The sequence below is a fragment of the Lytechinus pictus genome, chromosome 3, assembly GCF_037042905.1.
Source record: "Lytechinus pictus isolate F3 Inbred chromosome 3, Lp3.0, whole genome shotgun sequence".
Classification (NCBI taxonomy): Eukaryota; Metazoa; Echinodermata; class Echinoidea; order Temnopleuroida; family Toxopneustidae; genus Lytechinus; species Lytechinus pictus.
This window is the reverse complement of record NC_087247.1, coordinates 50,656,247-50,683,234: the sequence shown is the minus strand read 5'-3', so window position 1 is coordinate 50,683,234 and position 26,988 is coordinate 50,656,247. Positions and strand designations below refer to the sequence as shown.

The 26,988-nt window shown below is 35.7% G+C and overlaps 1 protein-coding gene across 2 annotated transcripts in view; it reads right to left on the bottom strand.

The window, feature by feature from the left end:
* Nucleotides 1–26,988, bottom strand: part of LOC129257070 (tight junction protein ZO-1-like) — a 60,716-nt gene that overhangs the window by 32,800 nt on the left and 928 nt on the right. For both annotated transcript variants that reach the window (XM_054895303.2, XM_054895304.2), the window contains exons 2-3: nt 8,012–8,204; nt 1,347–1,374 (exon numbers count right to left, since the gene is read on the bottom strand). In XM_054895303.2, coding sequence (XP_054751278.2) covers nt 1,347–1,374; nt 8,012–8,046 — 63 coding nt within the window. In that variant the 5' untranslated portion in view covers nt 8,047–8,204. The remainder of the gene's footprint in view (nt 1–1,346; nt 1,375–8,011; nt 8,205–26,988) is intronic.

The following is a 26,988-nucleotide window of genomic DNA, read 5'->3' as shown; positions in this document are numbered from 1 at the left end:
AAAGGTGAAGCAAATTGGGTCAAGCAGTGAAAGTATCATCTGATCAGAATTCTCCATGAAACTTACTCAAGCCAGATTTCCCTTCTACTCTGACTGCCCATTTACAATGGTTAATGCTATTACGGACATTCCCAATATCAGGTTTTTTATCATGATGAGCTTTACTCATGTACCACTTTCACACCAAGGTACGGTCGCAGAGACAGTACCCAGCATCCGATGAAACCATGGTGTGAAAGCAGTTTTGACAGTAAAAATGATCAGTCGCTGAGTTCGACCTTAGAGGTACTTCAGCGACCGATGCAAGCTTGATATGAAAGCACATCGTACTTAGTGACCGATCAAAATGCAAGGACCCCCCATACATTGCCCTCGCGCTATCTCTATTTCCGCTTCGGGCTAGGTCAGCTATACAGCGACCAATCGCTCTGGGCCTGACCAAATTTTGACAGTGGTGTGAAAGCACGTCCGATCGGTTGCTTGGTACGGTCTCTGCGACCGTACCCTGGTGTGAAAGCATAATAAGTGAAATGGCATTGCGGAAAAGGGATAAAAATACAAGAATCTAAGGCAATAAATTTTAAGTAGGCACAAGATTTTGAGGACCTACTTTTGGCTCAACTCCAATTTTCTGTTTATTTTATGCAACTCACCCACTTGGGTTCAGAGTTGTTGTTGAAAACCAAACCCATTTCTTCCTTGCTTCAAAAATTGATATTCATAAACCAGAGTAAGGTAAGGACATGAAAGCCAAAAATACTTTGAATACGCCCCCCCCCCCCCCCCTTTCCCTCCCGAGAATCAGATTCAGCTACAAAATTAATCTTCAGAAGTTCAGAGATCCATTCAAATTTGTTATTCTCATGACAATTATCTGTATGCATTCGCTGTAAGTTTGTCATTCCTAACCTTTAATCTACATGTAACTTCATACAAATAATCTGATTCTGTTATTAAACTACAAAAGGGCTTACAAAAGGGTATTCTTTTCATTTTTATTACATATATACAATAAATGATACAAAATTGTCAAATAATTTGTTTTTGACTAATCAAACAGCATAATTTCAGTGTCGAATTCCTTTAAAAACAAGTTTCATGATAAAAATAAGAGTCCTGGTTATCAAGCTAGCCTGGTAAAATAATGGATTATAATTCAGTATTGCTAATAGATTCCAAATAAATGACTCACATTTATTAACAGTAACCACAGATTAATGGCACAATATTTACATTTTCATATATTCTCCCACATCTTGTTGTTATCTGCCTTTGTAAAATAGTAAAATAGGATTTATAATGGCCTTCACAACCAAAAATCAACAATAAATATTTATTATGCTTACCAAGGTTGAACTTCCACTGTCATAGTGTCTGTAAAAGTAAACAAAAGATAGATTACGATGACTGAATGGCAATGATATATAAACCTAATATACCGTACATTGGAAAATCATAATCAGTGCATAATGATTAGTAACAGTGTGTTATTGATACAAAAAATTAAACAAAAGCTAAGTATTTAATGCAACTTGACAAAGTTGTTCATCGAGTTTGGAATGTCATATAGCAGTCCAGGCTAGAGCTAGGGGGCTTGTTATACAATGTTTTTTATGGTTTCTTGTCAATTCAAGGGTGCTGATTCCAAATCTAACCTTGATAATTTTCCGCAAATTGGCAAACACAATATGGCAGCCAAAATATGCAAATTACCCATAGAAGTCACAAAATTTCACACACGTTGACTATATAATGCCTGTAATTGTGAAGCAAGATGTCTCAAAACATGATTGTTGACAAAATATTAATTTTCTTGATATTCAAAATGGCAACCAAAAACCCCTGTATACTCTATCATGTGCTTGATATGAATGGGGAAAATAATTTTCACAAGAGTGAGCTCTAAAATGCACGCAATTGTGATCTGAGAGTGAAGTACTGTTTGAAAACAGGTTGCTAACGAAATATCATTACTTAGATGTCATGTATATGATAAATGTTGTATTTTGATAGTCCATATGGCTGCCATACGTCCCTTACTATATCAACGAACAATTTGAGTTGGGACAAACAATGATTGTGTTTTGTGAGTTAAATATATTGTCTAAAAAGTTAAAAACATTATATAAACTAAAATATATCATTTCTCCTGCTACACATGTGAGAGTTAAAGAACTCAGTGCTTGAAATTGTACAGTAACTAACAAATACCAAAATATATTTCGTATTTTCACAGCATCTTATTCTCCACTGGCTAGCATAAAAGCTTAGTTAATTTCAGAAGCTCTGTATTATGAGGTCATTTTGCATTGAACATTGCCACCTTCATAGACACCGTTCTCACTACCGTCCTCAAATTAGTTTACTGGAAACTAGTTTAACGTGCAATGAGAAGGGTCAAAGCGGTCTTGGAAGCGATTTTCCAAACTGGTTCAGAAAACCACCTCGCGAATACTTTTGAAGATCGCTTTGCTTCGTTAAACTGGTTTTACCGTAAGTGAGGACACAACCGTTCTTCTGGAAGCAATCTTCACACATTTTCGAGCGCGATATTCCACACACTGTATGTGGAATACATGTACCTACGCTGCGGTTTAAAATTTTGTGCGAAACATGTCACCCCACTGACAGTGTTCCCATAGCACAAAGACAGCTTTATGTGAAGTGGTTTTGAAAACCACTTTCGGGTGATAAAATGGGAACGCTAGCAAAGCGATCTTCAAAACTGGTTTCCTGAACTGATTTCCAGTAAAAGAGTTTAAGTATAATGAGAACAGTGTCATAGTTTCAATAACAACAAGCTCAGCCTTGAAGGGGAAGTCCCAACAGAAGTAGAACTGGTTTTAAGAAAATCAACAAAACATATGGAAGAAACAAAGCAATAACAAGGCAAAAGCGATTTTGTGTCTCGCCCACTTATGAAAATAACCAGAAATATCGTGATTTGCGAGGGCACGCAACAGAATTGTATCGAAACTTCATTGTGAAATGACTGGGATGGAATAACACTTGTCATAAGAGCCTTGCACGTAAACTTTAATGTTGACCTGAAAATGACCTTTGACCTTACCATGTGATCTCTGACTGCAGCATAACATGCAGGTCGCCTAAGTACATCTACCATCCAAGTTTTGTTGAAAAGTGACTTACGGTTGCAGAGTTAGGAGTCATAAGAGAGTCTTGCATGTAAACTTTAACATCGACCTGAAAATGACCTTTGACCTAACCATGTGACCTCCGACTGCAGCATCACATGCAGGTCCCCCAAGTCCATCTACCATCCAAGTTTGGTTGAAAAGTGACTTACGGTTGCGGAGTTAGGTGTCATAAGAGAGTCTTGCATGTAAACTTTAACGTTGACCTCCATGTAAACTTTAACGTTGACCTGAAAATGACCTTCGACCTTACCATGTGACCTCCGACTGCAGCATAATATGCAGGTCCCCCAAGTCCATCTACCATCCAAGTTTAGTTGGAAAGCTACTTACGGTTGTGGAGTTGTGTCATTAGGTTTGTGACGGACGGACGACATTTGGATCCCTAAGTCTCGCGAGTCTGGGCGAGACAAAAAGGTCCAGTGGAAATCCTTTAAAGAATAACCAAATAATAGATGTAGAACTTGTATAGTTTTCTGTGATACTGATATCACATGTGCAGCTCCTTATCAATTTAGCTTTGTGCCATTTTTCACAAAAAATTTAATTAAAAAATAAATGAATATTCATGAGACATAGTTTATACTTGTATGCTTATGTACATGTACAATCATTGTGAACCATAGAAAATGAACAATTTATGGCAACTGAACTACACAACATATGGGAGCTCCTAGCATGTGAGGTATTGATTTTTGCACAACCTTAATTCACATTTTGTTTTCAGCTTTAAATTAAACTATATCAGATGAACTACCCAAGGAAAGACAAGGAGATGGCAAATATGAAAAAATTTGGATTTGGTTTTACTTAAAACAACTCACGCATTTCATTTATTTCAAGTACCACAAAGGAGAAAATGAACGATGGATTGAAACTGAAAATTTGTAAAGTCTTGGGACAAGTCTGGCTGTGTTTATGCTTCCATTTCAAAGACAAATCAGCGCTTTAAAACGCCATTTTTAAAACAGAAATCAGGTTAAATGAGTGTATTTCCAGAGGCGAAATAATGATCAGCAGCTGGCTTAGCATTGCAAGTTTCGTTGAATTGGGTGTGCCCTATTTCCACAAGTTTTTTTGTTCTGAGTGTTGTTACCGCTATTTAACTTCGTACAACTTCTGATCTTTTTTAGTAATGGTATTGTTTGTTTATTAATTTTTCAAAGCCATAGAATTTCCATCATATAAATAGACAACATTTACAATTTAAATTTGTACTACTGACTCAGTCTACTGTCTCCTCATGACAACTCGTGTTTTGTACATAATTTGATCCCTTAACATTCATTTTGATGACAAACTACAGGAGATTTACAAGAAAGTACTTGATTTAATAATCAAACAACTTGTTGGCCATTATTGGAACTGTATGACAGCATTTGCATGCAAATTTTCATTCACACTAGAAACATGTACCAAATGACACCATTTGAACATGATTACCATCATGGTCCTGTTCATGGTATTGGTTCCCCAGGAACCAAGATATCTAGCAAAATGCCATTCGTAAATGCACCTTTTTGCAAGTTTATAATCAACATGTGAAATTGCGAAAGGACGCAACGTGTACAAAATCGTGGATTCTGGCCTGAAAAGTGCAAGCATAAACATGCCCTTAGAGGGTCAGTGTGAGAGTGGCTTTTTGCATACCTTTGCGTATTGTTTATAACTGGAATCAAATGTTCACCAGATCAAGTGCTCTCCAAGCTGTCAAATTACAGTTTTGACAAGGGCTCTTACCATTCAACCAATGCAAGGGTTTAAATGTGACAGGTTTGGTTAGCTGATAATGACAGGAGTTATCACAGATCACATGCCAAGAAAGCTTGCCATTCTCCTGACAATAGTACTGACACCCATTAAAGGGATGGATTAAATTCCATCAAAGTAGAAAAATTCTTTCTGACAGAATGAAAGGTATAATACCAATCTTAACTTTATTGATTTTTTTTTAATCTGCTAATTTGAGACAAAATAAAAGTCTAAGAAGCAAAAAATATAATTGAGGTTCACACTTAGGAGTACACTGTGCTTGAGAGCTACCGATGGAAACAGCAGGTGCTGTGAGCTGGCAAAGCCCATTTGCAACAGCTCAGGGGCAAAAAATTTGCATTCCACTTCCATCAACATTTTGAAAATACAAGTAACTATCATAACTGCAAATATTGCAGTGTCTTTGATAAAACCCTACAAATGTTCTGAATTCCGAAGTATGGGAGAGCGTGTATATTTTTTTTCAAATCCTTTCATTGTGTGCTACAAAGGTTATGGTGCCTTTTGGACAGTGCCATACAGATGGGCGGGGGCTCGGGGATGCTCCCCCCCCCCTCGATTTAAAAAAAATCATGACCAAGAAAAAAAGTGGAAAGGAAATAAAAGGAAAGATAGAAAGTAAAATCTGATATTATTTTCTGAATATTATGTCAAAATTTATCACAAATTTGATATTGTAATAAAAAAGTGGGAATATTTCTGTGCTCGCTTTGCTCGCTCACAATTTTTAAGATACATTTTACCCGATCTGCCATATCTAGCTCCTTCAAAATTGACTCAATACACCATTGCCATTAGGTGGTTTCAGACCGCCTCGAAGTTCGCCAGTTCCAGGTATTCTCTGATCGGGAAATTTACCCCGATCAGAAAATACCAGGTATTTTGGCGGTCTGAAAGCAAACTACGCGTAATATCCCCGAAAGAAAATACCCGATAAATAGTAGGTACTTGGCGAAATTACGAGAACTTTCGCGGGGATTTTTCCAAGGTCGTGGGTATTTTGGCGGTCTGAAAGCAAATTACAGGAACTTTTAGCCCAGCGTGTCGTTGGGTGCGGCGCCGTGCATGGGTTGCTGCTGGGCTAGTGATTTTGAATTTCGCGCCTTGCTGCTTATCAGACCATACTGCGCATGCTCGTAACTTCAGGAACTTATCCCGAAGGGTATGTTTCAGGGCGGTGTGAATGCAGGAATAATTAATGGGCATTTTTCAGCCTAAAAAAGTTCTCGTAATTTAACGGGGATTCTTGTGATCGAGGCGGTTTGAAACCACCTAAAGAAAGACATGAATCCCTTCCTGTTGGTCAAGGAATCAATAATCCCTTGAAAAATTGATTTATGTCTTTTAAAGGTACAATAACATCATTTGTTTCACATAATAAAAAGATTTGAATAATTACAAGTTTTCCCAATTAATAATGAATATCTTCTTGCTTGGGTTGACAAAAAAGTCTTCTTTTTTTACTTATGAAGGAAAATTCAAAGGTAAAAGAAGTTTAATGAAAAAAATTCAAAAATTCAAGTAAATAAATAAATTTGTAAAAAAAATTGACAGCATAATTCGAAAATGATGGCACAGATAATGAAAAGGTTAAGAGGAAGTCTGCTGATTAGCAAGTCTGATCATCATATTACTCATACATGTATTCTGCCATTCTGGCACAAGCCTCTTTGTGGACCCCCGATAAAAATGTCCCGTGTTCGCTCAAGCATGAACAATTTTTTTTTTGTAATTCCATTTCAAAGATAAGATTTCAAAGCATCTATTAACATCAAATTATAGATATCATAATTTGAAACAAATTTTGTATAGACTTTTCAAAACTGCCCCCATTTTTTTAATACGCACTGTATTCATTAGTACTTTGGGTAGGCCTATGTGAATGTCAAAGGGTTACTTTGCATGTTGTGCTAACAGAAGGAAATAAGTGAAACAAGTAAATATCAAAGATGAAAAATAGCTTCCCTATTCTAATAGAATTTTACTGGGAATATCAGTGACAAGTATCTCTTAAAAAAACAACTTAAAGCTAAATGATAGTAGTTGCGGTAAAACACTAATTTCGTGAGAAAGTCTGTAAAACCAAGGTTAAGTAACTATATCATCGTGGATCTAGATCTGGTACAGTTACATGAACTGAACTTTGTGAAATCATAAAATCTAAGCTGAAATACGATCACACTGAAGATCGCCAACACAGATAGGCACATGTGGGACAGTGTATTATTATTGCTGGAATAAAGACCCGACGGAAGTGACCGAATCCGCGCTTATTTTGCTTATTTCTCAATTACACAATTTCTTCCAGAATCGTTTGGCACATATTTTTTATTCATACAAACAGACACTTGGGTGGTCATTATATTAGATTCTGTAAAAAGTCATTTTGAGATTGTTACCAGAACTGGAATTTATCTTTAAGGTTGCATTTCCCCTTTAATAAGGTGTATAGATCTGCCCTGGATTTATACCATTTTTTTATGACAGCGTACATAAATCACATCCCCGAGAGTCTGTCTTGAAACTATGCATGTTGCAACCTCAGACTCCTAAAGTAGTAAATTCACAGTTTATTCTTTCCTAGTGAGTGATGTGAATATCACTGGGAAGGAAGCTTTATCAATCTTTTCCCTCACAAGCTACTCATTCTTTTGAAAATTAAAATGAGTTAAATTTTAACAAGTTCTTCAACGTGCTTCTCCTTGATAATGATTACAGCCACCTCATACTAAAGCATCAAGCTGCACTGGAATAAGCAAAAGGCCCTTTTTATCTGAAGTGTTATAATACACCTTGAACTGTTTTTGATCAAGTATTTCCTTAATTAAACTTGATAGTATATGTCACTGATTAACAACTAGTGCACACACAAAAACTGGTCATAATACAGATCGATCAAGGTTTGTATCATTTGAATGACTACTATATTAATTCATTAGTTAAGCTGTATTATCATAAAGATGTACCTTTTTTAGCCAGATGGCTCATAGCAATTCCTGTTAGGCTGCCTACTTGTATATGCCTACATGATACCTTCTAACATGATAAATAATTATCCAAAGTAACATTAAGACATTACATACCCGTTGATACGGCCCCCATAGCCAGTATCCATCATGGTTACTTCTCCTTCTCTTTTACTCTGTCTCTGTTGATTGGTCTTTGATCAACGGGATAAGAATAGTTCAATTCTTAATGTTCTTATCCTTACGGGTGTCCTGGGCCATCGACAGATCACAAAGTATATTGTTGAGAAATTTTCACCAGGCTGCAATTCTGTGAAAGCAGGAGGAAATGATTGGAAAGTGTAAATATAACATGAAACAAACCCGTAAAAATGTCCCCTTTTGTCTCAATCATTTACAGAAGAAATGTTTGGAGAGAAATGTTAATATTATGACTATGAGATATTCAAAGGCATTTTTTACATACTGAATACCATCATATCATGAAATTGTGTCGACACATCTTCCAAACAGGTACTGTTTAACAGAGCAGTCTTCCTTGCAGATCAAAATGACCAATGATTGCAAATGTTGCCAGAAATGATCCCAAAACAAACCATGTCTTTCAAAAGAAAAAAAACCCTTCTTTAAAAGAACAGTCTATGAGGATAGGACAAACTTTCAATATAAATACATGTCAGAAAAGGGTCACCCCAAAGTGTCCTCAAATGACCTTTCTTGTCAAGAGGACCTTCAATACAGCATGAACAGTTGAAATACAAATCTCCATTTGTTAAAAATAAGAAGTTCTTCTTTTCTAAAAAAGAAAATTGAAAAGTACCTTTGTACTCTCAAGCACCTACACTAAATATAAAGCCTATCTTTAGTTTTGGCAATCTCCCCCCCCCCCCCCACATTGCATGTCACTATATTCCATTATATGCATGTGCACCAAGATGACTGTGGTGTGAAGGGTATAAAATAAAAATGTGTGTTTTACTGGATTGGATAAATTCATGGATTACATCAGAACCTAATTTGATTGGGTGCCTGGTCAAATAGAATGATGGCCAGAGAGTAGACTGCCATATTTAAATTCTAATGGGTAAAGATGCATTCAAAGACCCCTATGCTTTTGTCTGTCATGTTTGTAATATTGTAATGTTCAATAATTCTTAAGTATAGTTCACATTACTGACCCTTTCCCAAAGCTTTAGACAGGCTGTAATCTCTTTTTTTTTCATAATATATTTCAGGCTGTAATCTCTTTTTTTTCCCATAATATTATATATTTCTATGGCCAATAACAGATGTTTGAGAATGGATGTTGTACCTTCTCCAGCATTCCTGTAAATATAGACAAACAGATTCAGAATTTTTGCTGATGCAGCTGAACATTCATCGTGACAAATTTCACTTTCTTGACAAATAATCTTCATTCTCAAAAATATTTTATCTTTCCATACATCAAGTTCTATTTATACATCATTGCACTTGTCCTTGATATGCAGTATCAGAACCAGGACAATGGGATTTACAAATCAAGAGTTATAATGTCCCTACTGGCACCCTAAAACATCATGTTGCACCCCTGGATATCCATGCTGCAAAGACTGTCAACAAAATTGGACCAAAGAGTTTGCAGATGAAGGGGCAGCTGTACTTTTTTATTCATTTGCATACACTGTATATAGTTCTTTATAAATTCCATTCTATGTAACATCAGGATGAAATGAAAAAAAAAGGCTTTCCTCTCAAATGTTATAACATGAAGGGCTTTTTATACCAAGATCATTTTTCACCCATGAGAAAATATTGCAACTTGTCAGCAAGAGAGATTGCCAATCAAATTTGAAGGCCCATGTACTTTTTCAAAAGTCAAGTTTTTCCTCAACTTCTTAATCTGTTTCTCATATGCAATAAAACCCATTTGTAAAATCAATATAAGCACAATTTCAACAATCAGTAAATTTCCTAGAAAATCTTCTTTTCTAATGAAATGTTGATTGGTAATTTTTTAACATTTAACTTATTGTTTCGCTCATAGGGACAACTTCTTCCATCGAATTTAACAAAGAAAATGTTATAATACGTGTAGACTACTCTTATCCTGTGCTAAGGCACAGAAAACATGGGTTTATATAACTGAATATTTTGGCCATATCCCTTGAATATTGTCAGAAACAACAGCACCTAAATTTGCTCATAATGCTAAATCACATGTTCAAGATGTGATGTAATGATTGCATGATACCATAGGTAAAATGGTGTGTATGAATGGGGTATTGAAAAGTCTATGAACAGGTGCATCATGCTTGGATGTTGTGACCTGATCTAACCCCCACCTGAGATAGATACATGATCACCAGCCACCAATATAATGTTCTTTGGTTGAAATGATGTTTAATGTGCATGGCAGAAATAAATTACTTTTCTCAACTTGTCAGATATAAAATTGACTCAAAAACAAAAAGCTTATTCAATATGACAGTTCATGTAACTTGCATTATATGTGTACAGAGAGTATTAAACACATACATGTACATGGAGGCCCATTATTCTGAAGTCCAGAGAAACAGAGGCTACGGTCTACTAAAATCTTTGGTCGAATCATAGAAGAAAAAAAATTGCATTTATGTTTTTATTAAAAATCAGATCAAATTACAATTATAGAAAAATTTCAAAGTTGTGTTTAAATAATGTTTCTAATGTATATTGTACTCTCTCCTCATGTTTTAATGGTGAAGAAAACTATTTTAGTTATTATTTCCAAACAGTCAATTAAGGGTCAAATGAGCTGATAAACTGAGTATGACTGTAAAAGATATGCATCACAATTGGCTATCAACTGGTTAATAAAATCTTTAGAATAAAGTTTGGATTAAACAAGACTTCAGAAAAGGGGCCAATAGGTGTAACAAGATCACCAAACAAGAAAATAAACAGGGGGGGTGAAATTAAGTGCATGACACTATCAAATGTTTGTAATGTATAACATCAGGTACAGACCTATTCAGTGTTTCACTTATTGTATTAACTTTCAAGGAAAATATTATGGCATTTAATGTATTGAACTAAATATGTAGGATTACTTCTATCCTTGTTAACCTCTGGCTTTTAATGATTCCTCCACCATGTAAAACAATAACATTTTATATGATAATGATTTGTATGAAATAAAATGAATAAAAATAAAAAGGCATTACTTTTAATATTAAAGATCAGCTCCAAACACATGTCTGCTTGAATATGCCAATGTAGAATAATACAGATACAAAACACATCAATAAGTCTTTAGAGACACTGCCCGGCAAGCAGCAGAGGACAGTGCATCCCACTATCTCCAAGTTGATTCAGATGAAACACAACCTTTCGATTTACTGGGTGCAAGCCAGAAAATTTGTGTTTCAATTTCCCCAGTAGGAAATAAACATGCTAGATCAATGTGTCACAAAATGATTAAAAAAATTATAATTCCAACAAAATATCCCATAAATTTAACAACAAAAAGACTCATTAATTCTAAAGGCAAGTGATTTAAGCATGTATCTTGTGAGTTCCAGGAGTCTTGTGACTACCACCTGGTTCCGAATTCCCATTTGACAGGTATATTATACGATAGATATGAAATGTATGTTCAAAGGCCAAACTACAAATCAACTGACATGACAGCAGGCAACAGATGGCTTTATGAACCCTGACACTTCCACTCGATAATTAGGTGACAAAAACAAGCACATCATTTATCTCAAAATCAGCATACTTATTTTATTGTCCATTGTAGGAAAAAAATCCTTCCTTAACTATAAAAATAGAACTTTCATTCTTTATCCTTAAATTAAAAAAAAATCTATTATTACATTTCATAACCCTTTTCAACAAAAACAATGGGTCATTGGTACTAACATATTTTTAATTTTGTTTTTCCATATTTTGTAAATAATGATTCAGTAAAGAGCCCTGAGTGTGAGTTAACCAACTGTTTTCAAATACAATACCCAGTAGGGCCCACCCCTCTGCTGGCCATAAAAAGGAAGCCTCACCATCTTCTATTTATGGTAAAGGTTTCTTCTTCAAGTACAAAGGGTCAAGGGTTTCAACATTTGATATTGAAGATTTATGTTTGGGACTTCCATGGATGACAAAGCAATTTTTTATTATAAAATACAATCGATGAAATAGGTCGGGTGATATTCTCTTGCTGACTTCCCTAGAAAGCTTCTTGAAAGCACTTGGATTCATAAAAACAATAAAACCTCAATATAATCTGGTGTGATTTTAGAGAGTCACATGTTCCATGCAGCACAAGTTCCATGGTTCATCATGAGCAAATTTTCCCTTAAAGGGATGGTCCGGGCTGAAAATATTTATATCTTAATACATAGAGTAGAATTCACTGAGCAAAATGCCAAAAATTTCATCAAAATCGGATAGCAAATAATAAAGTTATTGAAGTTTAAAGTTTAGCAATATTTTGTGAAAACGGTCGTCATGAATATTCATTAGGTGGGCTGATGATGTCGCATCTCCACTTTCCGTTTTCTTATGTTATTACATAAAATCATATTTTTTCATTATTTCATACTTGTGTGAATAATATGTCTCTCTTATAATGAAAAAAGTTGCAGCAATAAATATCTAATGCACTAAATCAATTGTCAATCCAATTTTTCTAGTTCTTGGAGGAAAAAAATTGAATAAACCTAATTTCATATAATAAAATACAAAAGAACAAGTGGAGATGTGACATCATCAGCCCACCTAATGAATATTCATGACGACTGTTTTCACAAAATATTGCTAAACTTTAAAATTCAATAACTTTGTTATTTGTGATCCGATTTTGATGAAATTTTCGGCATTTTGCTCAGTGAATTCTACTCTATTTGTTAAGCTATAAATACTTTCAGCCCGGACCATCCCTTTAAACCAGTTCTATAGGTAGGGCCAAATGGCAAGTTAGCCCCACCTATTAGTCCACTTTCTGTTCTCACATTTTTTTTGCAAAGGTAATTAACACACCACCAATAGTCCAGTGCACAAAAACATTAGCGCTAGAATAAACAGAGTTTCTGTTACAACTGGTAATATGGTAGTGATGCCTAATGTTACAACAATACATTACTTACACATTGGAATAAATGTTTTGACTTCACAATCCAAAATATGTGACTGGGCTTACTGTTAGCAACTCTGTTAGACTAGAACGTTTCTGTGCGGCCGGAACTCGACTCTTCACTGCAAAACAGCATGGTAAGCCATGCAATTGCCATACTAATTTGGCTTTCAAAATGGGGCCTACAAGCTGTCGTGAGAACAGAGACCCAGCCAAGCCAAAGAGCGGTGCTCCATGCATGCCCAAGTCACAACAGACCTAGCAGAAAGCACTTAGAATCATACGTTCGCATAGACCACTGGTATAAGATGACGTCATTGAGCACTTTTAGAAACGTACATCAACATAGACGACTGGTACGAGGTGACGTCATTTTTTGGCTTGCCAAATGCCTCAGGTCCTCACACACGTCCACTATCAGAATTGAGAACCTCGCCACATCCATTTTGCGGTTCTCCTAAATCATAGTCGACGTGCACGTGAGTGATGTTATTTTAATCATTCAAGCTCAGCATGAATATCAACCTTTCCCTTTTACAATACAGTTTTCAGTGACTTTTCACAAAATTAATGTAAGTTGTACGATGCATTATGTTTATATTTGAAATTGCTTTCTGATCTCCAAAATATATATCGATATATATCTTAACTCGCGTAAGAAGGAATCAAAGCAAGTGAAAGGGCAAGTGTGCACAAGTTGCACCTTCGCATCATCCGACCGGGTCGCCAGGCGATGGTACGCCAGATCTTCCGGGTCGGGCAGCGTGTCATGACCCACTGGTTATCGCGCTGTTTCACGTGGACGTACCTACACATACAAGTCGAGTGAAATCTAAAGTATTCGCATCTGTAGTGAACAAAGGCAGACGACGACGATGACTCGAACGATCAGATAACTATCAGAATTGAGAACCTTGTCACCTCCATTCTGCCGTTCTCCTAAATTATATGTAAGTCATTTCAACAGCTCAAACTCAGAATGAAGATCATCTTTTCCCTTATAAAACACAATAAGCTTGTAACCGATTTTGCAATCGGCAACCGATTCCATTCGATTTCACCACAATCGGCAATCACTTGCCGATCTTCGATCATGCCCCTTGAAGGAACCTCGTGGTGATAGCGGACCCCGCCATAAACTTTTAAAGACTGTACTATTGACGGAGCTTATTGCGTTACTCTCTTACATCGTTTATGATGATATACATTTTATTTTCAACCTCGTGGTGATAGCGGACCCCGCCGTGAACTTCAAATTGATTTGAAAACGCTAGCTACCCAAAACACTTTAATAACATATTTCAAATCATCGTGCGTGCTTGCGTTTTCTACTTCATTTTAATTGCACTTGCGACTTTAAATGATGCGTCGTAAGAGATCATTCCAATATTTCTAAGTCGCTAGCACCTAAAAATACTTCTAAAAGATGTCCCGCCGATCGTTCATTAACCTGTGATCTATGAGAAATATTTTCATTTTATTTTCCTTTGCGCCTTTGCTCGGAAGATGCGTCTTTCGTTTATCTTTCTAATAAAAATCACTCGGTTTATTTTAAAGCAATAACACCTCAAAACCCCTGGCTTTAAAACATGTTCCAAACGATCGCGCATGTTGGCGACTTCCATTCCAATGCATTCGTCTTTGTGACTTTGTCAGGAAGATGCGCGCGACCGCGAACAACATTTTGATGTATTCCTTTGTTTTTAAACATCGCCGATTCGATTTTCGATTCGATTTCGATTTTAGAAGCTTAACTGCCGATCCGATTTTCGATCTGATTTTTGATCCGATTTACAACATTAAAACACAATTTCAGTGACTTTTCACAAAATTAATGTAAATTGTACCATTGAATTGTACATTGCATTATCTTTATCATATATGAAATTTTCACTCTAAAGTTTTCAAAGATGTTTAGTTTAAAAGAACAATGAATGTCTACTTCATTTACTGCAATCCTAATTTAGTGCAGATATGAAACGATGGAAAATGATTTATCATGGATCTGTAGAACTACAGTAGTCTAATTTTGCTTGTATAATATTTCATTGTATAATGTTTAAAAATAATAATTTAAAAGGCTGGGACCAGAAAAATGAAACATGCAAATTTGTATCCATCTATTTTTATTCAAACTGATGTTTTTTGCATGCATGATATCCCAATGGACCTTTGTGAGAGGGAAGCTACTTTTCTCAAATAGCCAAACATAGATGGGAAACTCATAGACTAAGTCACATCCCCCTAGCGAGTAGCCTCTTGTCGAGGCCCTGTCGGCTGCTTTCCAAGCGAACATGGCGAAGCAAGGGATCATAACGAAGCAGAGCGCTGCGAGAAGGGCCTCTTGACATCCGAGTCGAATTTCACCGACTTTCTTTTGATTTTTATTGTTTTTACCAATATTCCGACCAAAAACTGGTCGGTGAAAATCATCCAATGAGAGCGCGGGCTGCTATGACATCATATTGAATATTCATGAGCTCATCTCAATGGCGACCCGTGGATTCTTGGCGAAGAGTGACAACGAAATATCAAAGAGCATTTGAATACCGGTATGCCTCTAAATTGCTGAATATTGGAGGATTTAAGGAGGATATTTAAGGATTTGCAAGTCGATGAAATTAAATCTGCACTGAAAGGACAAGATGTTTTTGTAAATCTACCCACAGGATATGGAAAAAATGTAATATTTCATGCGATTCCACTATGCGTCGATTATCGATCTCCGCTGTGTAGTGAGGGAATCCTGGAGTGGAGTTGCTTCTCCTCGACTCAGTCTGACCAGCGGCTGACCAGTATCTCCCAGGAAGTTTCGGGGCGGTGATGGGTCTGTTAGTCAGTACTAGTAGTAGTAGTAGTAGTACCACTACTTGTAGCATTTTGCTGGTTATATCCCCTATAGTTTCCCGCAATTCTCGCTACCCCAAATAGGAACACAAATCTCATAATGCGCGAGACGAGATAATTTCACTCCGTCGGGTCGTCATCACCACTTCCGGTTCAGAGTCATGCTCGCGTGAGGTTCGCGATACTGAGTTTTCCACCACGCTGAAATCGATGCCAATCAGCGTAATATGTACAGATTATAATACTTTTTATCTAATTTGGTCAGTTTTGATTCCATTTGAATTATGAATAAAAATAAAAAATATATTTCACGTGAAAATAATTTTTATTCATGTTTTTATTTGGTTATAAAAATCAAACAAAAAATGAATATCTTAAAATTTTGCATTTAGCGACCGGCCTGACATCACGATCGTATTCGACTAGACGCTAAATATATACAGCATTCATTCCGTTCAATTTTTCGTCGACCACAAAATGGATAAAAAATCAGTTTCGGAACTTTAAAAAAATCTTAACTGACAGAGGAATACCGTGCAATGGAAAGCGTCGGGCAGAATTAGTGACTTTAGCAGAAAAGGCTGTTAAACTGTATCGTGAAAGAGAGGGTTGTGATCACGAACTTTCGGAGCGAAAGCGACGTTATGTTGTGCATGACGGCACTGTTGATCTGAATGGCATAACAGTGCATGTTACAGGGATTTCCCCGGATCTCGGCGAAATCGCTATTTGGGGTAGCGAGAATTAAATGAATCCCCTGCAGAATAGTGGACTACTATAGTATTCCGAACCCCGGACGAAACAGCTTTGACATTTCATTGGTTTACTAGGTGACCGGTAATATCATGACTCATGTATATTCATTAGGAAGACGTTCCTTATGAATATATAATTCAGCTCAGATGTCAAGAGGCCCTGGCTTATTAGGAAATCCCTCGCTTCGCTTGGGAAGCAGCCGCCAGGGCCTCGACAAAAGGCTACTTCCCCCCTTCTACCCACTTCAGTCTAAATTGGACTAACAGAGGTTAGGATAAACTAGAAATATCACTGAAGGTGATTAATACCTCCATCTAATGCCTTACCATGGCAACACAGTTTCAATAACACTTAAAAAATAATATTGCATGATGATCTTCAAAAATGATTGTGAGGATTTAAAAAGTTGTATAACTTCAAAGCATGTTATCCCCTTAGAAAATTGCATAAATTGTTTGAATTCCCTTTTAAAAAATGACTTAACATTCATTTCATAGGCAATACAAAATGATTTTGTTTATAAATACACATCATGGAAATATTAAAAGGAAGCCATACCAAGAATTTCAGGAAAAATACTCCATGGAATTCAATGCATTTGGCATTATACATGTAGGTAGAGCATTGTTGGTATAAGAATCCAAGATTCACATATACATACTACATGTAATTATTGAATGGACCCATAAAAAAAATCAAATACAGTATCAAGCTATTAAAATTTTCTCATCAAATGTGTGCGTTTTTTTTAAACCTGCACCTTGCAAAACTGCAAGAGAACAGTAGGATGTTAAAAATCAGCCCCAGTTTGCTCAATCTAAAATACTCATATCATCCAACATTATTATACATTACGACTCTGACAAGGTAATGAAACTGTAATAAGTTTAATGTTCTTTTGATTTGTTTGTGATTTAAAATCTGAATATACATGTAAAATTTTCACATGACCATTTTTACTAGAAGCGAGATGAGAAGTAAAGCATGGTGAAGTGTGCACATGCAGCCTAAAATAATGACCAAAAAAAATTGTGTACATGAAATACTGATTATTTGCAGAATACCTATTATCAAAATGTAATAGATTAGAAATAACTGTTTCACATTTAATAAAGAAATCATATAATTGACAAGACGTTCAATCCTCCCTATCTTTCATGTAACTGATATAAATTGAAGATGCACAATGTATACTAGACTTGCAAGTAATAAAATTTAGATAACCCACATTCCTTGCAAGTTAATCATTGACATACAGTGTAGGTGCATGACTATCAGTGTCAGGTCTCATATGTACAAAGGGATATTTTAATGTAGATATAGGCCTACATGTATTTGACTGTTGGGCAATTCCATAAAATATGTATCTAACCCCCTATATGTGGGACAGACCTTCATGAAATTTTCCATCTCTGATTTCTTGTTCTTTTGACAGTCTGTAATGTTCTTGAAGGACCATGACTTGGTCAGTTTATGAAGTGAAGTAAGACTTGAGAAAAATGGGGGTTGGACATACAAAAAGGTTTACCATTTTATGGAATTGCCCTGTTGCTATCTTGAGCACTGTGTATTTATGTAATCGTCAATCGTCATCATTTTTTCTCTATTTAGATTGCAGAACATTATATGGAAAGGACAGTGTGTTGAACATCTTTATTATGTTTTAGAGTACACCAGTGCATCCCCCCCCCAAAAAAAAGTATGATACCTGTTCATGAAAACTTGAATTAGAAATTTACAGAAAATTCTTATGATACCAAGTCTGTAACAGGATCAACTCAATTCTAAACTTGAATAAATGCATAAATATCAGAAATTTACAACTGAATCATAAATTCTCTCCAACATCACCATATTTCTAACAGTATTTACACTGTACATCATATCCAGGTGTAGGCCTTCATGTAATCTTGCTATCAAAAGAACAAAATAAGCCAGACAATTATACAAATATAAGACTAAATATTTGTTTTTAAAAGGCTTTTTAGTTATAATGGCAGCTACATGCAGGTAAGACCTCTGCAGCAATTGGTGCACAGGAAACAAGCTTGTTGAAGCACCATTAATCAATAACAACTCACCGTGCATAAAATTTGATTCAAAATGTTCAGCGTTAAAAAAATTGAAACATTAAAAATTGAATTTATATGATATTATCCTCAATACAATATTTAAGTTACCCTTTTTTAATCACCATTTATTTCAACACTTTGAACACATATCAAACACATATTTTGAATCAGTATTGTAAACTGAAACCAGCCATGCATGATTTGAAAACAAATCAAGCTCATATTATTCTTCCTGAAATGAAACAAATTGTAATTTGGGCTATTATTTGCCTACATTTGGGCATGCACATTTTTACATGTTTTCATGTCAGATAGCCTCTAAACTTACATGTACTTGCCATGCTGTGTTAACAAGTTATTCTGTATATTCTGTAATGCTGATATTTACCCCCTATTATTCAAAAATATTTTCGCTCCTGTAGACAATACAAGGTTGAAGTTCACAAACTGTAGTAGCAGCCTTTCCAGCATTCCTTTGTATTACATTTCCTTCTTTTCTATGGATACACATGTATGTCGCTGGTTGCGGTTTTCTTGTTGAGATTCCAGGGGCCGATTGCACGAAAGGGTCTTTCCAAGGACCGTCTTTCGTGTCGCCCATCTTTTATGATACGCCATGTGAAACGCATTTCAAATAAATTATCTGGAAATATATTTTATTTGTCCATTAAAATAAACAAATTATTTGTTTATAAAATGATGTGATATCTCATGAAATTGTATAAAATTTGATTTAAAAGCAAGCTTACGAATTTTATTTGTTTATCATAAATTTCAGAAGCACCCCGCTTATAGCGCATCATAAAAGATGGGCGACACGAAAGACGGTCCTTGGAAAGACCCTTTCGTGCAATCGGCCCCAGGGTGCATCCAAGGACAGAATAATGTTCAATGCTAGAGTAAAATATTTAGAAATTAGAATACCCCCCTGTCTCCAAAAGACCAAAGCCTGGCTCAATTTTTTTTTCCAGTCTCCCTGTGAAGCCCAATTCAAAGATTTTCAGAGTGGACAATATGCAAATAACACACCTTCCTGGTCTGTTATAAAAATAGGTTGTTTTCCTCCATGACAAAAAAAACACTGCCAAAGCTACTCAGAATGAGATAAGTCAAGTGCAAGTAACTGCTATACTATCCAATTTATCATCAGGACTTGAATAGGCAGCAATTCTGCTGGGCTAAGAAAGGAAATGCTGTGGTTGAAAGCTTGTGGTCCAATGAAAAGGGGACAACAGTACAATAAGAGTATTTCATATGATGCTTCAAACAAGAACAAATGAAGAGGTCATGTGAATAATTGGTTTCTCAAAGCTTGAAAGGACCTGGAATGCAGGTACAGTAATAGACACACTTGTAATAACAAATATGATGTGGAAACACACTGTGCGCTCTTGTGCATTGGAGTGTGAACGATATGGCTCATTTTCCAGGACAAACTTGAACTTGTTCAAGGATCACAGCATTATTCATATAGCATACATGTAGCAAGTGGCAAGAATAAGTCCTAGATGACTTTACGTTAATAACGAATCATAAGCACAATGTTTTCAGTGTTAAAAACAAATGTAACGGTGTTCTCACAATGCCCGAGATCACTTTCAAACAGGGGGTCTTTCAGTTTCATGTTCTTATATGAGTTATGACCACCTAAAACTTGATTGACAGATATACAGCTTTTGCTGTTTCCTGCATCCACAGGTATATATTCTTTGCCTTGAATGTCTTTCGCTCATGCAGGCAAAAACTAATTTTGCAAGGATAACCTTGAATGTTCCTCTTGATCTGTTAAATGTTCTTAGGTGCAATATACCATGAAATTGGTCCATGGCCATGATTACAACAAATGAGCAATATAAACCGAATGACATTCAGGATTTCATTCGTATAAAATGATTGGGGAAATGGGAAAATGCCAATTGCAATAACTACATACACTTCAAAACCATAAAGCGCTGCCCAAAATTTATTTTTATTTATTTTGAGCGGGTGAAGATACAATGGGGACCATTACAATTTGGTGTGAGTTTAATAATTGCAGAAAACTTGAAATATTTCAAATATGATAACAATGCATTTAAAGGTAATCAAATCAATTTAACACCCGCAAAGCCGAACTACAGGTCATCTCCATGAGGCCGTTCTCATTACGCTTTCTAAAACTAGTTTACTGGAAACCGATTCAGGAAACCACTTTGGAAGATCGCTTTGCTAGCGTTCTCACTTGATTGCACGAAAGTGGTTTTCAAAATCACTTCACGTAAAGCGCTCTTGTTGCTATGGAAACGCTCTCAGTGGGGTGACACGTTTCGCGCCAAATTCGAAACCGCAGCATAGGCATTCTACACCTGTCGTGTGGAGTAGCGCGCTCAAAATGCGCGAAGATCGCTTCCCGAAGGACGGTTGTGTCCTCACTTACGCTAAAACCAGTTTAACGAGGCAAAGCGATCTTGAAAACTACATCGCGAGGTGGTTTTCCAAACTGGTTTGGAAGATCGCTTCCAAGACCGCTTTGACCGTTTTCACTACGCGTTAAACTAGTTTCCACTAAACTAGTTTCCAGTAAACTAGTTTTAGGAACGTAGTGAAAACAGCCTCCATGTATGCACTGAAGTGCATGAATTACTGGAGGCCTGTCATAGAGGCATATGATCCAGGGAGTAAAAACTATGGGAAAAGACAAAATACACTTAACATTAAATTGTAAAAGAGATGAAACTTTTTCAAAATCCATGAAATATGAAATCTTAAAGGAGACACAAGTACTGTTACAGAACATTCCAAATTGCAATGAAGTCAGTCAGGCCAATATTGAATCTATTTTCGGTTCTATTCAGCTCAGTCAAAACACCTCAATAGAAGAATCAATAGCCAAGGGGAACAATAGACTGATAATTCTAAAGGTGTAAAACACTCCAGGACAGTGGTATGCATACATTATTAGCTGAAGTGACCTTTTTGTATAAGAACATTAATTTACGGGTCTTCTGTACTGTGATGATATCATACAGTCACACAGTATGTAGCCTACATTTGTCAAATAATGTGATTTTACTGACTTAACAGATGTTATTGACTTTATGAACGCATACGTGTTTACGGGAATCCTAATAATTCAACTTTGGCTACAAGTGAATGAAGAATAACATAGAGAACAAATTGAACGAATTCATGCTTGCATGTTCGGTGCCTGCCTGTTCAAGACAATTGGTGAACAGGTGATCTACATGAGATATTAATGTAGCACATTACTCACTGCACAATTAAACAAGTTCTGTTACATGAAGACATGTTTATAAATGTTTTATGCTGTAATTGTGGTAAATCTAGAGCTCAAAAACACATGACCTATGACCATATACAAATACCATTTTTGCAAAAGTTCATTCATCATGCAATTGTTTGTCAATGTAATTATTCCACTAGAAGTTTAGAGGAGGCAACCATAGGTCAACCTCGCCACACAATACCAATGGAAGCCTGCGTGTCATTTCATCAGGTATTAAACACAATGGTGATAAGTCTAAAACCATAAATCGGGAAGAATTATAATTTTTGCTGAACAAAAAAATCAGTTTCAATTATCAAAATTCACAAATAAGTCCTACACTGTAGATGTATGTTTGGGATTTTTATTAATAGGCCTACATTTTCACTATTAGATAGCACAAATGTTCCAATTTGAGTTTCCTATATCATTTCATACATTTTTTTTTTACAAAACTAGTCAAAACTTCATTGCCTCCTGTACATAGACCGATCACAGATACGTATACATGTATGTGTTTCACCACTCCTTTGTGTACCCATATTTCGATCACCTTCAAACTTGTTGACTCTGTCTCAAACTATTGTTGATCAGTTTAATTAGCTAGTTTGTCGGTGCAAAAGTAAACAAGATTGCATCTTAATGATCATCTTGATAAGAGGATGGCTCATAATGACACATGATTCAAGAACTTGGAAACAAAATCAACTCCTTAATTATCACGTTTTGCAAAAAAAGAAGAGAACTTTGAGAGAATTTGCATGAGGGTATCCCAAGCAAAAAAAAAAATTAACATAACTTGTACTTGGCAACCTGAAAGCTTAGATACATGTAACTGGTACTGGTAAGAACATGAAATACGTTTACAGAATTGAACACAAATTAGAACTATTTTTTTTAGATATAAATAAATGATATCTAACAAACAATTTTGCAGGAAAATGTAAAACAACAGAGTAATGAGCAAATGAAAATACAAAAAAAAATGCAAATCTGTTTATAATGTGTTCCCACATGTTGTTACTTTTGATACTCTACACCAAGAAAAGTAATAATTTCCCAAGGAAATGAACTTAGAACTGGAAATGATAGTTACAATCATTCTATATTTCTGATGAATATTGCTTGGTATATTAATAAAGTACACCCCACGCAGGTACATTTAATGCCCGAGGGTGAGAATGAAAAATAGATAAAATGTGAATTTAATTGGCAATATTCAAAAGAATACATATTGAAAAGACTATTGTATCATCATAGCTAAAAATGAATACAAACACAATATCTTAATCAGATTAAATAGCACAAACAGTGATAATAGCACCAAAGGAAACAGAATGATTTAATGAGCATTTTCTTTTATAATTCACAAGGAATTTTTCATATGGCCTGAAAATACAACTGCCAAGATTTACAATTCACACTGCATAAAATAAGTAGCCCTCATAAGTACATTGTCCAATATTTGTCCAATATCACAAATTCATAAATAACTAAAAGTACGGCAACTATTACATCCTGATTCGATAATTTATCTTTATTTACCACTCATCATTTTTGTTGAGGACGTGCACTACATGTCACGGACAAAGTCCATGGGGAGGACTGAACTATATTTTGTGTGTGATTGTATTTTTATGCAACTTGCTCATATTTCTAAGATCAAAAACATTTTAGCATTCTTGTTTGGGGAATCATATTCAATAAGTATCATATATGATGAGTATCAAATATGACAGTTAGGCCTATCTATGCATCCCTTAGAGAATCAAGGCTACATACATGTATGTAAAAAAGGGACAACATCCATCATATCCTACATCTTGCTTAAATTCATAAAACTACTGACCAATATTCAGCAGATTTTCTGTCAAATGCAGCAAGTACCAGCAACAGATCGAACATGCATACATGTGAAAGGCTTTATAATTAATGGATACATGTAGTGTACGTTTCAAAACTAGAATAGTGAATAGAATAATCCAAGATGAAATTGCTTCATTGATGGGAAAAGTTGAATAATCAATCTGATCACGTCTTTCTCTGTGATTCAATTAGTGCTTTCACCTTCTCGCGAGACTTGACGATAAACATGGGATGTTTCACGTTCCCCACTAACATGTCAAACTTAACTAGATTCGATGTTGTTGCTGAAGGAAATTTTACGAAGGGTGACTGCAGACTGCTTAAAAACAAAGCCACACCTTAAGATATGAAATCATATGATCCTATATCGCCATTGACCTATTGCTTCAGTCATAACACACTCACAGCGGGATGCATGTGATGGCATTCACCAACCAATTCCCTTCTCCCTGTGCCTTCTATTTGTACTTTATCCAAACTTCTAATATCAATATGTTAGGGTCAAAACATGTATAATGCTGCTACCTCGGTTTAAAAAGAATACTGCTCCCATGATCAGAGAAATGATGGCTTATATGAAGCTTTGAACAATTGTAACATTATACTGTATAGTGTACTACTGTCATAGGGCTTTTCAAACAAGATACCCGAATGCCATGAGAGTGATAAGAACTATTGTAGACCAATTTCCACACCTTCACACCAACCTCATCATGACAAAAACCTGTAAACTTACTACAAGAGGTTCTGGCCTCATAATACAGGCCTAACTGATAATCACTTTGCACCTACATATAATGGCAATTTTTCCTTTGGAATATGGTAGTGATGAGTCACACTCATCATCTCATGTATTCTGGTTTTGTATTAAGTTATTTCTAGTATTCAGAAAATATAAAGATAACAGATATATGACAATAGACCAGTTCGTAGTTACTCATGGACAATTTTGGTCAAATGACCTTTCGTTTCTTTCATTAAGATAGGCAGATTTCAAAGCAAGATATTACGTATGCATGCCTTACATAGCGGGATGAAGAAATTGAATAGACCAGGTGACTAGAATAGCACATCAATGAACACTCTATGAAGGTATTTGTTGCATTTCTACTTTAAATGCATATTATTAGAGAATGTTGTACAATGTACTTGGCAAACTGTGAAATATACCAGTCATTCGTGGACGCATTGTTTTTTGTGGATGTGAATGAAAAACGCAATTCAAAAGAATATATGAATAATCAAGACATCAAAGTTGGTGCTTATCTCATGAAATTTTAAACCACTATGTCACTTTAGTACAAATGACCTTCCTCTGATCATGCGCAGAGTGGAACTACGAACTGGCTTATTGTTCCATTAGGATTATACAATATTCTGTATACACATCAAGGATATGCACTTTTTCAGTTCACAGTGCATATACTCAAGTGTATTGTACAGAATTTGAAAGGGGAGAATTTGAAAGGTGAGAATTTACTCTTGTTCACTTGTTCCTGAATCCTCTCTATTCCTGTGAATACTGTGGTCAACAAGCTGTGCAAAATATCTGGAATAAATTTCTATAGAGGACAATATCACAAACTGCTATCAAATACTGCCTGTTGTTGGCTGTTTGTACATGTTTACAATGGAAGCAGTTCCAACAAGTTTGACGTGTCAGATTGAATAGTATTTCTGCCAATGGCAGATTCGGATGGGTGAATTGACACAAAACATAGCAAGTTTTGCTATAAAATACATCCAACTATAATATCAATCACATAGCATATTTGGTGAAATAAGTGAATCCAGCGCCTATAAAAATGTGATGAGCTCTTTATTCTGTAGCTTTGATTTTGACTTGGACAGGTTGTTAATGTGAATAAAAAATGTCTTTACATAACAGGCACATTTGTGTCAGAATTTCAACACAGAGGAAAGTAATTTTTCTGTTGGTTAGTTCTAACCGAGTTGGGGCCTATGTTCATCACTTATTTTTCAGAACTAATTTCTGGAGAAGCAAAGAGAAAACTCAATTCAAATTATTATTTGCTAAAAGATATTCAAGGATTTTCAAGAATTGTATTTTACTCTCAGGTAGAATTTATTAGCATGAATTGTGTTAATCATGGCGCAGTAAAATTTACCCTACGGCGGCCGTATAGCAAGTTGAAAACAGTAGTTTTAACATTTTATGGACCTACTACATATACATACAATAGGTGGTTTTGAATAAAAACAAGCAACTGTTTTCGACGTGCCGTACAGCAGCTGTAGGAGAAATGTGACTGCAGCATTACTGTCTTCATAACGAATAGTGAAAAGTATTTCCAGAATCCACTGACATAGGACAGATCAAGTGTTCCCTAATCCATGACTTGGGGCCTAATTAAAATCATTAATATATAAAATCATTAATATATATCTCTTTCATAGAGAAACTGTTACCTAACTGCCCAAAAATCATAATGATTACCGGTACACTGATAAAACAATCTAATTTTTGCTAATATTTCAAGGATCAAGAAGATTAAGTATAGAAGGAAATCCTTCTTGTACCACATTTGTGCCTACATGTACTAAATATCAACAGTAAATGACTCTATTTTCCTCTTTCTAACAGTTTTCCTTCACAAGTATTAGCCTACTTCCATTTGCATTTATCATCTTAGGCTATATATGTAAAAGCATGTTTCAAAAGTACTTGTAGGACCTATACAATATAACACATTCGAGCTGCCTTGCCACCATGGCTGGGGGGGGGGGGGCATTTGATTTAAGGTCAAGCCTTATAGGCATGCAGCCGAATCTATAAAAATAGGTAGAAGTATAAACTGAAGTAAGGAAACATTTCACGATAACCAAATGTTGAATCTCTTGGTCAGCTAACATGTTTCTTGCTCAATTGTATCAACAGTAATATTGATAGACCTTTATTAAAAAACACTATTTTTCAAATGTTAATTACTATAGCCCCAGCCTCACAGGAAACCTATATTGCGCACAATATGAAAGCCACCAGGGCCATGATTAATTGATGACTTGTTTGGCTTTATACGCAAACAACAGACATATCCTTGTGTTTACACAGAAAGTAAACACTTCTTTCATAATATGATCATGATAGATGGGTGAGAGATCATCAGCCATTGGTGATAGTGGTCAGAGAACTCCACATCATAATAGATAACGGTTAGCAGGTTAAGACCCT